This window comes from Macaca thibetana, chromosome 5, assembly GCF_024542745.1.
Source record: "Macaca thibetana thibetana isolate TM-01 chromosome 5, ASM2454274v1, whole genome shotgun sequence".
Taxonomy (NCBI): domain Eukaryota; kingdom Metazoa; phylum Chordata; class Mammalia; order Primates; family Cercopithecidae; genus Macaca; species Macaca thibetana.
In genome coordinates this window covers 125,241,519-125,256,948 of record NC_065582.1, presented here as the reverse complement: position 1 = coordinate 125,256,948, position 15,430 = coordinate 125,241,519, and the positions used below count along the sequence as shown (strand labels likewise).

Below are 15,430 nucleotides of genomic sequence, written 5' to 3'. Positions count from 1 at the left end.
GTAGGACACTAATAGTCACTTAGTGTCCTTTGTCTTAGGCTCCTCGTGTACCGGTTCAAGCACTGCCCATGGTTGTTCCACCTCAGGAGCCTGACAAACCACCTGCCAATGTTGCCACCACTCTTCCCATCAGGAATAAAGGTCAGTTATACTTCTAAAGACTGTTTCTTACTTGGTGTCCAGGTAAAAATAAGATTACCAAAAAATAGCCATTTCTACAAACAAGGAATTTTACTAAGTTGGCATTATTAAATTTGTTTAACCCATGATAAAAGCATGTTATTGGGAGAAAAAAAAAATAGTTAATAACACTGATTTGTGCTAGAATTAAAAGTTTTAGCATGAAAAATTCAGATGCTCATCTTTGATGCAGTTCTGATTATAGATGATTTCCTTTAATAATTAGTAATTTTTATTCATGTAAAATGTTAAGCTTGGTATAGTTGAGTGATATTTTTATAAAATACTTACTTAAATCTCTGCAGTTATAAAGGCATAAATTAACAAGACGTATCAAATATTAGAAATTTATTTTAGAATGACTGGCTTAATATAGATTTTACATCTGGGATACCTTTTCTCAACCAATAATTCAGTTACTTGAGATATGCTTGTTTATTTCTCTAGAATTCTGAGGTCCATATTTGACTTGTGGATGTTACACCATGCATGTTCTTAAGTAATGTCCCCAGACATTTTATACCTACCGGTTTGAATCAGTTTTTCTTTTAAAAAGTTTTACGTGAAGAAACAATGCAGTTTTTATTTTTTGGTTTTTGGCTACATATATTCTTTTATGAACAAGCATGCTAAGTATTTTCACCAGCTCTTTTCAGTCACTACTATCAACCTAGAGCCTTGGCACCTTTTTCAGTTGATATAGCAAACAATTGATTGCTATACCTATAGCCAGATCTGTCTATTCACCTGGCTGTCAGAAGATACAGTGGATGGCATAGTCCAGCATCTTTTCTTCCGGGGAAACTGAATCCCAATTCTCTACTGGCCAGATAGCTGTGTGAATATGTGAATTTATATCTTGCCTCTATTAGTCTTGAAGATGGTAGGCCCCAGCAAAGACATATTTTAGTTGGATTTTAATTTCTTGTTACTTCTTAGTGGTTTGGGTACTCTTTGTGTGTATGTGTGTGTGTTTAAAAGGCACAGACTATGAAATGTGAAAAAAACCTGACTTAGAGGTCTGTTTTCTCTTCACCCTAATAATTTAGCATTATTGTTCTGTTCTTATGATGAGTTTTAACATCTTTATGACCATATAAAATATCTACACATAGCCTTAGATGTTACTTTAATTGCACACTTAGGTATCACAAACCTGCATTCCTCTATTGTCTAATTTTAGCCATGTGATATTTTTAAGATTCTGAAATTAATTTACAAAGATTTTGCACATAAAATACATACATTTTATATTTGTGAAAAAGAAGGTGGATTTGTTTTTAACTTTTTAACAGTACATTTTCACCTTTTATGGATATGATTACTTAGTGCATAACTGTTGGCACTAAACCTCCCAACAGTAACTCTGTAATGAGGATGCCATTCATGTGCACTTCTGAGGGGGTTTCTTTTTCACACAGCTGCTTCTAAACAAAAGTCCAGCAGCCATTTGCCAGCAAACAGCCAGGATGTACAGGGTTACATCACCAATCAGTCTCCAGAGAGCATTGTAGAAGAGGCTCAGGGAAAGTTAACAGAACTGGAACAGAGGATAAAAGAAGCCATAGAAAAGAATGCACAGCTGCAGTCCTTGGAACTGGCTCATGCTGACCAACTTACCAAGGAGAAGATCGAGGAGCTGAACAAAACAAGGGAGGAACAAATTCAGAAGAAACAAAAGATTTTGGAGGAACTACAGAAAGTAGAACGAGAGTTACAACTGAAAACTCAGCAGCAGCTAAAAAAGCAGTATCTAGAGGTTAAAGCTCAAAGAATTCAACTTCAGCAACAGCAGCAACAGTCTTGCCAACACCTGGGATTACTAACTCCTGTTGGAGTTGGAGAACAGCTTTCTGAGGGAGACTATGCACGGTTACAGCAAGTGGATCCTGTTTTGCTTAAAGATGAACCCCAGCAAACTGCTGCTCAGATGGGTTTTGCACCAATCCAGCCTCTGGCGATGCCTCAAGCTTTGCCTCTGGCGGCAGGTCCCTTGCCTCCAGGGTCCATCGCAAATCTTACAGAACTGCAAGGAGTGATAGTTGGACAGCCAGTACTGGGCCAAGCACAGTTGGCAGGGCTGGGGCAAGGAATTCTGACAGAAACACAACAAGGGTTAATGGTAGCCAGCCCTGCTCAGACCCTCAATGACACGCTGGATGACATCATGGCAGGTGGGTTTATATTGTTATGAGCAGGTATCAAATATGATTTGCTTAAGGCGAGTAAGAATGTACCCAAATTTTTTGCCGTTACCCAACTTGAGAACTATTTTTGGACTGACTCATGTCTAGCTTTAGAAATATTAGTTCAATCTCAGAAATTCTCAGATGGATACAGGTTGAATTAAAGATTAGCTCATTCAATACAAATGACTGAAGCTTTCTGGCTTAGCTTGGTAGCTTGAGAATCTAAGTTTTTCACTAGTGGGGTTGATGTTTGATTTTTGTTTTTGTTTTCATTTTTTTCCTTTAAGTTCAGAATATTGAGATTGAATTTTGGCATTTTGCTTCTGTATTCACACCAATAAACTGGGAAATTGATAGAAGTTGAAGTGCAAAACTAGTAGGACACATCAGGAAGCTTATTTATGAACAGAAATACTTTATATCCTAATGGATCAGACTTCAAACCTGATGGATATTTAAAAAAAAAAAAACACACACTTTTACAAAATTAATAAAGTTCAAAATCAAATAGGGTTTAATTATACTGTATGTAAGTGATTTTGTCCCCTGTGAATGTTAATGTGTAGTCTCTTTCTAACTGTATCATGAGAAGATGTGGCCCCCCTGAAAGTATCATATATATTATTAGATGTGTAGCCAGATAAATTTTATTCCATTATAAGTAGTTTCATCGGCAAGAAGATATATTTTAGAAGATTGTTTTAATGCTTCTAGTTTTTGGTACTTATTTTTTGTAAGCTTTGTAACAAAGTAATGGTATGAGATTTTATAGGGTTGTGAGCCATAAGAGTGCTATACTGAGAAGGATAATTTGCTTCATTAAAAAAAGAAAATTTGAAAAGGAAGGAAAACAGAAAAATGGAAGGAATAAACAGTGGAATTTTGATAACTTCCATTTGATCTCTTCCCCTTTTTTATTTATTCGTCTGTACTGAAAGGATGATCGACTTTTTCTAATTTAAAAACTGTTTCAATAGCATTAAATATGATGAGATTATATAATTAAGTTTCATCTTTTAAAAGGATAATAGAAAACTAAACTGTATAGTGTTTAGATGTTTAGGTAACATTCAGACACTAAGAAACCAGCTGAGATAGATTTTATACTTAAAAATATCTGTAAAGTGTGCTAGTCCTCCTTTAATAGCACATCAATAGTTATGTGGAATGAAAATTTCTGCTAGTCTTAAGGGTTAAATGACCACCTTGGAAAAATGCTAGTAATAATTACTAGTAAGAATTGTATGGCTCTTATTGATGAGTGCAAAATTTTTCTGTAGATTTGAAAGTCACTACTAATCATGATTAGCTGATTATAACTGAGAATAAAACTTAAAAATTATTAAATATCCTGTGAAAGTTGGAACACAGTAACCATTAACCCTAGATTTGTTACTATGTCCATGAATTCAGATCATAATAGTGCTCTATCATGTGAAACTACTAACGGATGTGTAGAGTTAAATATTAACGTATCCACTTGAATGAAGAATAGGCATTACATAGTAATGGTTGTTTAAACTTTTTTTTTGATATATCAGAGTTTACCTGATGTGCTTGGGCATGCATAGTTGTCAACAATGATTTGCTAGTTGTACAGTTTTGTATGCTGATCAGAATTATCAGAAGTTTTAAAGTATCTTTTCTTTTGATTCATACATGAAACAAAAAAAATTTTATTATATGTGTTCTCAGTGTTCCGGATAAAAAAATTTTTAAGTGCACGTAACTTTTTAGGAAATACGACAAATGCTTGTCATAATACACAAATATTTTACTTTTTTATTTATTATGCTCATTTCTATGGGGAGAGAAAGATAGCCAGAAGGAGGAAAAGTAGGATTAAAAACATTTGGCTACTTACCTGCAACTCATCTCTGACAACAGACATGTGCACATTCACACACATACACATACACATACACTCATGCACTCACTTTTGCAACCTCAATCTTAAATTTCTATGGTAGGATGTATCTTTTCAGTTGCTTAATGATGATTTCCACTTCTTTCTTAGGGGTTTAAAGTATATTACAGCCTCATTAGTCTCATCGTCTTCTTTCCCTTCCTCTAGCACACTCCCTGTTCTGGATTTCTTAGCCTTCATTTATTAGACTTCTACCATAAAATTTGCTGACCAAAATCGTCTGTCTTTCCTGTTCTTCACACTTGCCAAACCAGAATCAGCTCCCTGTTTAACCTATCTAAACACCTTGCCTTTGCTATCGTCTCAAGTTCCCTTTTTCCTATGCTGACATTAAAACTTTTCTGACGTGTGGTTCTCCCTTTCTAAATCTAACCCTAAAATGAAGCCCCACATGTAAAGATTTTTACTAGAGTTCCTTCAGGTACCTACATATTTTACATTTGTTACTTTCAGTTGTAGAGAATGGATGTGTGATTAACAGTTACTTAATTTTAGTAAACAATTTCACGGGTACCCCGAAGGAAATGATGAGATAATTGATTTTTCCTATTTCCTTTTAGATGAGGTGATAAGAACAACCAATTTGACTTAAAAAAAAAAACTGTAATTTTGGTAGGTTCTTTAACATATTCCAGTTGAAATGTAAATTATAATTTAGTCATTTAACAATAAAACTTAGATTTTTTTTAACCTGTTTAGTATTATGAAATAAAATTTAGTGATTCAGACAGACTGTTGTTCATCCTGTTTAAGCTACTTTTTGTCTTTAGCGTTTTTATTGTGAAAATCCAATCAAAGGAGATACGGAATCAATTTTAAGAGCTCTAGATATATTTTTTGAAATTTATATCTATAATATGTATATTTAAATTATCTTGATCTTTTCGTAACATAACAAAACTATCAATATGGAGTAACAATATCCAGATCACTAGATGATCAATTTAATATGTTAGTGTTTGCCCTTTTCTATTGGTCTGGATCCCTAAGGATTCAAACAGTGTTTTGTTTTGTTTCGTTTTGTTTTATTTTCTCCTTTGTTTTTCCTTTGGCTTTTAAGTGGACTTAAAAATGTATAATTATAGAATGTGTGTTGCTATAATGTATAGTGTATGTTTGTGCCTGAACTAAGGATTTCATGTAAAATAGATTTCTTAATTCATAATCATGTTTATAATTGTTATAATAAGATCAATTTCAGTTTTATTCTTGACAGGATCTTAATCTCTTTTGCCTGGTTTCAGATCCAGTTGTGAATCATGATTGTTTTCTGTCTGATGTAGTTGATAACTACTTTGGTAATACACATCCACACTATTGTTGACCAAAGATAAATGCCCATACTTTAACACTATAGCATTTTTAATGGGGTTGGGGGAGATGATGTTCACATATCAACTCCAGAAATAAGGCAATGAGAGAATAAAGTACTCTCAGCTGAATCTACAGTATATCCTATGCCAGCATATTTGGAGTCCTCCCACCTCAAGTACTGATCAGAATAGCCTTTTCTTAAGTTGCATATTTTGGTGAAAATAATATGACAGCAACATCATACTTAGAATAATAGTAATCCATATTTGAAGAATGTTTGTGTGCATACATTTATTTCTACCCTAATCTTTTAATTTTATCCTTAAGTCAGTGTGATTGCTGGATTCATTGGTGAGCATTTTAGCTCCCTCAGAGTAATTCTTCACATGAGCAACTACACTTCTGTGTGAGGATAAATTTTTATATTTGAATATCCTGTCATCCAGTGGGCTACAATGCATAATATTACTGTATCCCAGTCTGCAGTTAGTAGAACAGTAGGAGGTGTTTTAAATGATTGCATAGTGAGATTTCTCCCTCCCCAAGAGTGATATTAATTTTACTAGTTCTAGAATATAAGGTGTGAAATCGGCAAGTAAAAACCACGTATTCTCCCTTCTGATCTTGACTATTTTACCGTTGATCCCTTTTCTAATTAAGATATAATGGACAACTTTCCATTTGCATTTAAATTTAATACATAAACATTTTTGTTTTCAGGGTTATTTTGAATTAAGATTTTATGACTACTTATCATAACAGGGGAATTTGTTTTTCAGTTGGATTATTATTTAGAAAATGAGTTACTCAGTATACATTTTAATTTTACACTGTCATCATCAACAATAACCAGGAAAATTAGTTATTAGTGCTATAGTAGTCTTCCTGTAGACATATTGTTTTAAGAAGTCTTTAAATATTTTTGAGTGAATATGTCTTACTATTACTTAACAATGTTTCATCCTTATTAAGTGCAGTTATTTTGTTCAACAGCAGTCAGTGGAAGAGCATCTGCAATGTCAAACACTCCTACCCACAGTATCGCTGCATCCATTTCCCAACCTCAGACTCCAACTCCAAGTCCTATCATCTCTCCTTCAACCATGCTTCCTATCTACCCTGCCATTGATATTGATGCACAGGTAAGTCCCAAACTTAAGAGAGATGGTTTTTCATTGGAATTATGCCATAATTTAAAACATTAACTTTCAGAGATTTAAACCATCAAAGATTGCCTTGTCTCTAGGCAAAGTCTTGAGCCACAGTTTTAAATTAATTAAAGTTCACATTTAAAAAATAAAATGCTAAATGTAGATTATTAGTGATAATTATGTGATGATCTGGTTTCTGGGGTTATCAAGTAACCTTTTTTTTTTTAACTTTAGTTTACAGGAGGATGTAAAAGAAATAATTTATTTAAAATTAGTGCTTATCTTCTTCTAACAATAAATTAATAGACGATATGGTTTGAAATACATAATGGATTTCATGTAAAACAAAAAAGGTTCTAACATAAAATTTATATTTTTGTATGTCATACACATGATTGATATCATATATCATCTTTGAAAATTCTCATCTTACTGATTGAAATACGTGGTGAGTCTGTGTCTGTATCTGTAAAATTTAGCTGTATGGGATCCCAGGCACTTTTTGAAGAAATAATATGGAGTGGGGGGAAGACACTGTTTAAGTTAAGCTTTAGAAAGCCTGAGAGCTATTCAGTATAATTTTTTATTAAAAAGTAGTTGACCATGAAATCTCAGGGCAAGGTGAGATTGGAGAGAATAGTGTGTGTTTTGTCCTAAAGAAAAGTTAAGAGGTCTAATTTAGAAGACTGCCGAATAAGGTCAAGAGTACATGGCTATCAGGACGAAGAAATGTTTGCAGTTTACTTAGTTTTTGTATTTTGATAGTACCTGGGGTGTGTACATTATAAAACTTTTAATTTTATATATGATTATTTCTTTATAATAAAGCCTGAATTTTAGCAGGGGTAACGCGGGGAGAAAGAGAGAGGAGAGTGTGTGTGTGTGTTCGTGTTGGATGGACCATTAAGGGCAAGTACTCTTAACCTATTAAAAATAAAGTTTCCTTTTTATTAAAATGTTTCTCAGTAACACTATGAAAAAGGAATTTTATTTCTGTTCTTACTTGTTGCCCAAATATCTGTTGTTTTTTATGTACTGACTTTTGTTTTTGTTGAGTACTTAAAATTGCCAGGGACTATTTTTAAGGAATTGTCTCATCTAATCCTCAGACCACATACATGATGTAGCTACTCTTAATACTCATCTCCCTGAAGAAGACACTGTAGCTAAGAGAGAGATTAAGCATTTTGTTTAGTCACTTCATTTAGGCTAAGAAGCAGCGGGGCTGGGAATCATTCAGCATGACTTCAAAGACACCACTCTATTTTTCTTTTGTAACGTGTTCTTACCATGCTGCCCAAGCTGGTCTCAAACTCCTAGGCTCAAGTGATCTTCCCCTCTCAGCCTCCTGAGTAGCTGGAATTACAGGTGTGCCACCATACCCCAAAGACACCACTCTTAACTACCATCTACCTAGCCTTTTAAAAAAATATATGAGACATTCATTTGATGAGCCATAGTTATTTACATTTAATATTGATAGCATTGTAGAATTGGTTTGAACTTGGCATTGAATTTGCATTATTTTTCTCCATTCTTTTTTGCTTTGAGCCTTCTTCTTTTTTTTTTTTTTTTTTTTTTTTTTTTGTTTTTTTTTTCTATTTTGAGACGGAATGTCGCTCTGTCACCCAGGCTGGCAGGCTGGAGTGCAGTGGCACAATGTTGGCTCACCGCAGCCTTCACCTCCCGGATTCAAGCAATTCTCCTGCCTCAGCCTTCTGAGTAGCTGGGATTATAGGCGCCCACCACCATGCCTGGCCAATTTATTTGTATTTTTAGTAAGAGATGGGGTTTCGCCATGTTGGCCAGGCTGGTTTCAAACTCCTTGACCTCAGGTGATCTGCCTATAACAGCCACCCAAAGTGCTGGGATTACAGGTGTGAGCCATCGCACATAGCCGAGGCTATTATGTTTACCAAAAAGTAGTTTTCTGATTTTTGTGGGCCTAAGAATTGATCCGTTAGCAAAAATAAATACTTCACCAAAATGTAAAAAGACTTCTTTATAAAAATGTTTATAAACAGGCACAGGAAAAGTTTGTCCAGACATTGATTTTACTGAATATGAAATTATTGTGGTGATGGTGAAATGATTTTTCCAGGCTGTACCACTCACCAACTATCACTATATTATAAATTAGTTCTGAGAAGTTACATGTAATTTTTTAATTAAAATTATTTTTAAACTTACATTTTAAATATAGTAGACATGCTTTTATAGAAAGATTTGACTATGGATCCTTAAAAATTTACTCTTTTTTTATCTGATCTCTACATCAAGATTTGTCATTTGTTGGGTTAGCCAGACCTGAGTAAACTACTCTGTGGAGTTTTACCATACGTGTTTAGAGATTAAAAAGTTCCTACTTTGGAAAAAAATACTGTTCAGAAATAATTGTTCACCGTTTTTCTTCTTTAATTTTTTATGTTTGTTTTAAAAATTTACTAGTTTTTGACGAGGCGTGGTGTCTCATGCCTGTAATGCCAGCACTCTGGGAGGTGGAGGTTGGTGGATCACCTGAGGTTAGGAGTTCGAGACCAGCCTGGCCAACATGATGAAACCCTGTCTCTACTAAGAATACAAAAATTACCTGGGCATAATAACACACACCTGTAATCCCAGCTATTCGGGAGGCTGAGGCAGGAGAAGCACTTGAACCCAGAAGGCAGAGGTTGCAGTGAGCTGAGATGATACTGCTGCACTCCAGCCTGGGCAACAGAGTGAAACTCTGTCTCAAGGAAAAAAAAAAGACCGGGCGCGGTGGCTCATGCCTATAATCCCAGCACTTTGGGAGGCCAAGGCGGGCAGATCTTACAAGCTCAGGAGATGGAAACCATCCTGGCTAACATTGGTGAAACCCCGTCTCTACGTAAAATACAAAAAAAAAAATTAGCAGGGCATGGTGGTGAGCGCCTGTAGTCCCAGCTACTCGGGAGGCTGAGGCAGGAAAATGGTGTGAACCCCGGGAGGCGGAGCTTGCAGTGAGCCGAGGTGGCGCCACTGCACTCCAGCCTGGGTTACAGAGCGAGACTCCGTCTCAAAAAAAAAAACAAAACAGCTAGTTTTTAATATCAAGCAGGTACTTTAAGTGATTAAAAATGAAGATTTTCTGAAGTTTTTGTTTTGATAAGAAAATAATTTTATGGGCTTTTACATAGTGGGTACTTTGATTATGTGTGGTAATACTGTGCTGTGAAAAATAATATAATGAAGAAATCAATACCAAGATTGCTATTCTGAAAGATTAAACATTCTCTAATACTTGGATCTTTGATCTGTTCATATAATAAACCTTAACATACAGACAGCGCTTTGCAGATATTAACTGCTTTAACTTAATCTTTGTAACAATCCCATGAAATAGGTACTATTATTATTACCATTTTCCATTTGAGGAATGTAAGACATAAAGATATTAACTAACTTGCCCAACAGCTAATTAATGGTGGGGCCTACTTTTGAACACAGACACTCTGGCTCTAGACTCTATTCTTTTATTAACCACTGCACTGTTAAATTGTTTTTTATTTTTAACTTAAGTGTGTTAATGTTGAATTTGAATTATATTGTATTAGCCTGGTAAGTCGGATCACAGAAATGTGTCCACTGCCTAGATGGTAAGAGATCATTTATATTTCATCTTTGCATACCTAACATAAAAATGTAAGGAAGAACAAAGGAAATGTTAATCTTTTAAAGCCTCAAAGTGTAACTCCTTTTAAAATACTAATGATTCTGGAAAATGGTCAGACCTTTAACTGCTTTAATTGAACATTTTAGACAGGAGCTAATATTGTTAACAAGGATTAGCAGGAATCATATGTTTTATTTCCGGACCTTGACAAGTGCTGAAGAGTTTGCATTCTTCATAAGGGGCTTCAACTCTCTGCTACACAACTAGAACTCACTTGCCAAGGGTGTGCCACAGACTTTCCAACTGTCCAGTTTTACTGAATCAAATTTGTCTAGGTATTTTCAAAACTTTTAAGATGAATACCACATACTTTGCTATTATCAAAATCTGTTTTAGGAAACCAATAAATAGTAGCTTGAAGGAATTATTTGGGACTATTTTTATTATACCTTTTGATAGCATAGCTCTGACCTTTGTGTTTATTTTGCTTGAGTTTAAGTTGAGTTTATTTTGCTTAAGTTTGGTATAACCAAACTTATTTGTGGGTTCTGTATATACAGAAATTAGGAATTGTGTAGAGATTTTTTAAAACCACAGGCTTTATGTGGAAAAATAATTCTGACTTAAAGGTTAGAACCAAATACCACGAGTTAATTAAATATTTTTTGTATTTTATTGTGTAAAATATGATCGATTCTAGGAGCCATTACCAATGAGAAAGAACCAGTTGTTTTCTTCTTGGGCTATAAAAACTTGTTGCAACCTCTTTTTTGTCACATGTCCTCCATATATTCCTAAACTGCTTGTTGTTTTTATTCTCAAGCCTCTGAAGTCTTTTGGTGAACTTGGAGTAACTTATTCTAGTACATCTCAAAACTGAAAAACACAAGTAGCTCTTTATAGAATTTTGCTTTCTTTCACTTTTTAATAATTAACATGTATTCGTTATTTTAAAGAAAGGTAGACATCAAATTTAACTTGTGACATATCAAGACTGAAATTGTAAAGTATGTAAAATTATGTTTTACTTTTAATGGTATAAGTATCGTTTGAATATTTTTCTCTAATTGGTTTTGCAATATAAAGAACAGTTTAATCACAGTGATTTAACATGAGAAATTTAAGAGGCCAGCAAAAATGAATTAACAGTGATATGTATAATATGCTACCATTAAAGCATTCTGCTTTAAAATACATGCATTCTACTTGTTCATATGGACTGGTTTTAATAGGTTATTTATTTTACTGATTATTCTCATTTGTCGAATACCTTGAAGTGCTATCCTACTTTTTAAGCTTACATATAACCTGACTGGGTTAGAGAATGAGGTAATGATTTTGAAGGTTGTGGAAGTCTAAAAAAAGTTCAGCTCTTTAAGTCCTAGTCGTTTTCAAGTTAATTTAATTATGTTAAGAGTAATTAATAGGGCGCGGTGGCTCACGCCTGTAATCCCAGCACTTTGGGAGGCTGAGGTGGTTGGATCATGAGATCAGGAGTTCAAGACCATCCTGGGTAACACAGTGAAACCTCGTCTCTACTGAAAATACAAAAAAAAAATTAGCCGGGCATGGGGGCAGGCGCCTGTAGTCCCAGCTACTTGGGAGGCTGAGGCAGAAGAATGACGTGAACTTGGGAGGCAGAGCTTGCAGTGAACCGAGTGAGCCACTGCACTCTAGCCTTGGCGACAGAGCGAGACTCCGTCTCAAAAAAAAAAGTCATTAATAGGTGTATTTCCTTTTTTTTTTTTTTAATTAATTGAATTTTTTTTTTTTTGAGACAGGGTCTCACTCTGTCACCCAGGTTGGAATGCAGTGGCACCTCACAGCTTGCTGCAGCCATGAACTCCTCAGCTCAAACTATCCTTCTGCCCCAAACTCATGAGTAGCTAGGAGTACAGGCATTGCACACCACTTCTGGCTAATTTTTGTAGAGATGGGATCTTGCCGTGTTGCCCAGGCTGGTCTCAAACTTCTGGCCTCAAGTGATCCTCCTGCTTCAGCCTCCAAAAGTGTTGGGATTACAGGCATGAGCCGTTGTACCCAGCATACTTCTTTTTTCAAAGACACTTCACACAGTTCAGTGCTTTTTCGCCTAAATTTCAGCTCATTAAAAGTTGTTTTTCCTTCAGTATTGCCATCTGTGTTACTATTTCTTGTTTTCATTCTGTACCACCATTATAAAATTGAATAGTCATGTTGATAACTTACAGAATATTTTTACATTAAATATATTTTTATCATTTTTTATAAGCCAGAATTCATCATAACAACCTCTATTTATAGAATGGTGTATACATTATGGCATCATGGGCTCACTGAAATTTTCTTTAGAATATAAACCTGAATGAGCTCTTAAAGCTCTGGACATCTATCTCCCTTTTCAGGTTTGGGACTTTCTCTTAGATATGTGACAAGGAATATAACTTCTTGACTAATGTAACTGTGTGCAATATAATTTGAGTTTAAGGATTCTTCCTATAAGTGATACCTTGCTTTCTACAAAATCGTCAGCTGCATTATAATTATTTCCGTTGATCAGCAGTATTTGAAACACCTGTTTTTTTCTTTGTCCTTATTAATATTAACCCAAATTTCTATTTCAGTTCATTTGTTTATTGATGTGTTGAGAAACAGAGTGTTATTTCTTACCACTTTGGGATTGTGTAGGTGTTTTTAGGAGGATGGAAGCCTCACTTCAGGCTTTGAAAATTCTTTCATTATTATCTTAAAAGAATGTCACGTTAGTTGGTTTAGTTTCTCCTTAATGTAGAAATACAATGGAGTTGCCCACTGTTAACTTCATTTCCACGAAGAATTTAAAGCTGCTCTCTTAGCTTTAAATATTTGTTTCGTGAAATCTCATAATACATTATTATGCTTGTCTCCTAGTTTGAACCTGAATTTTCCATGTATAGTAATCAGTAAGCTCCTTTGAGTCCTGTATTATCTTTGTCAACCCTAGTGTACTTAGTATGAGTGCTTTGAATATAAAAGGTGCTTAATACCATCTCACACCAGTTAGAATGGCGATCATTAAAAAGTCAGGAAACAACAGGTGCTGGAGAGGATGTGGAGAAATAGGAACACTTTTACACTGTTGGTGGGATTGTAAACTAGTTCAACCATTATGGAAAACAGTATGGCGATTCCTCAAGGATCTAGAACTAGATGTACCATATGACCCAGCCATCCCATTACTGGGTATATACCCAAAGGATTATAAATTATGCTGCTATAAAGACACATGCACACGTATGTTTATTGCGGCACTATTCACAATAGCAAAGACTTGGAATCAACCCAAATGTCCATCAGTGACAGATTGGATTAAGAAAATGTGGCACATATACACCATGGAATACTATGCAGCCATAAAAAAGGATGAGTTTGTGTCCTTTGTAGGGACATGGATGCAGCTGGAAACCATCATTCTTAGCAAACTATCACAAGAACAGAAAACCAAACACCGCATGTTCTCACTCATAGGTGGGAACTGAACAATGAGATCACTTGGACTCAGGAAGGGGAACATCACACACCGGGGCCTATCATGGGGAGGGGGGAGGGGGAGTGGGGAGGGGGGAGGGATTGCATTGGGAGTTATACCTGATGTAAATGACGAGTTGATGGGTGCAGCACACCAACAAGGCACAAGTATACATATGTAACAAACCTGCACGTTATGCACATGTACCCTACAACTTAAAGTATAATAATAATAAATAAATTTAAAAAAAAAAAAAGGTGCTTAATAAATGTCAGTTGAATTTGTGTTTTATAATATTGGAAAAAACATTTTACTGATCCACTGAAATTTTCCATGCTTATCTTTTGCAAATTTTATGTACATCTCTTCATTTTCTATTTGAGCTTTCCTAAATTACTCTTTAAACCCTGGAAGAATTTTAGAAACCTTATAAACTTCATCATAAAATTGATTTTTCTGCTGATTGCATATGCACCAACATAGAGTGGACATAAGACACATACACTTAACATTATATTTACCACAATCTGCTTTGCCTTAGGGCCCCTCTGTGATATAGTGGGGAGAGCAGGATTTTGTTATCAAGATCTTGGGTTTTTTAAAGCATATCTCTACCAGTTGTTAGCTTATGTGGCCATCGGAAAGTTATTTATCAGAGCCTTTATCTCCTTTTCTCTGAAATCAGATAATTTTTCCTATAAACCTGAGATGAATATCAAATACTATAACACAGTCAGAGCTGTCACTCATTTAAGTTTCATGTCCTTCTCCATTGTTGTAGTTGGTGCATCTCTCCCTTGTGGCCATCCCTGATCTCTGCAGTCAGTAGCTCTGCTCTCTGCCAGCCTCTTCTGCAGAGCAGCTTTTGCGGTCTCCCTCTTCATCACTGACTAGTAGGCTTTTTCTTTTTTCTTAACTCTTACTGATTTTACCTTTTGTCTTTTGTTTTTCATTTCTTATAATGAAATTTGGTCTTTAGAGTTATTTACATTCTGGGAGAATATGCTTTTCCTTTTTATAATTATTACGTACATTCTACAAATACAATGTGTAAGTGCAATCAATGCTACATATATAGTCCCTTGTTTATTATGTTTATTAGTAACAATTTTTGAATCTATGACCTTTTACAGCTTTTGCCATTCATTTTGCTTAACTATCATCTATTATTTCCTAAGTAGTGCATCACTTACAGGTAGAAAATACAAACATGGATAAGACATGTTCCTTACCTCCCAGGAATTTATAGTCTCTGTGGGTGATAAATATATAAGGCAGATTGGTGATAAGTACTATAATAGAGATATGTATGTGAAAGTGAGGGAAATGCTCAGAGCAACACTGTCCAGTTGAAAAATAAGATGAGACACGTTTGTAATTTTAAATTATCTAGTAGTCTCATTAAAAAATGTGAAAAGAAACAAATGGGATGAATTTTAAAATATATTTGATTTAACTTAATATATCCAAATATTGTTTTAACATGTCATGTAATCAATACACCACAATTTCTGAGATAATTTACATTTTTATTTCATACTAAAAGTC

The 15,430-nt window shown here is 34.8% G+C and overlaps 1 protein-coding gene across 6 annotated transcripts in view; it reads left to right on the top strand.

Moving 5' to 3' along the window:
* The window catches only part of ANKRD17 (ankyrin repeat domain 17), a 182,938-nt gene that overhangs the window by 116,433 nt on the left and 51,075 nt on the right, over window positions 1-15,430 (top strand). For 3 of the 6 annotated variants that reach the window (XM_050790299.1, XM_050790302.1, XM_050790303.1), the window contains exons 14-16: window positions 39-141; window positions 1,602-2,354; window positions 6,604-6,752. In XM_050790299.1, coding sequence (XP_050646256.1) covers window positions 39-141; window positions 1,602-2,354; window positions 6,604-6,752 — 1,005 coding nt within the window. The remainder of the gene's footprint in view (window positions 1-38; window positions 142-1,601; window positions 2,355-6,603; window positions 6,753-15,430) is intronic. The other 3 variants (XM_050790300.1, XM_050790305.1, XM_050790304.1) reach the window with 3 other exon arrangements.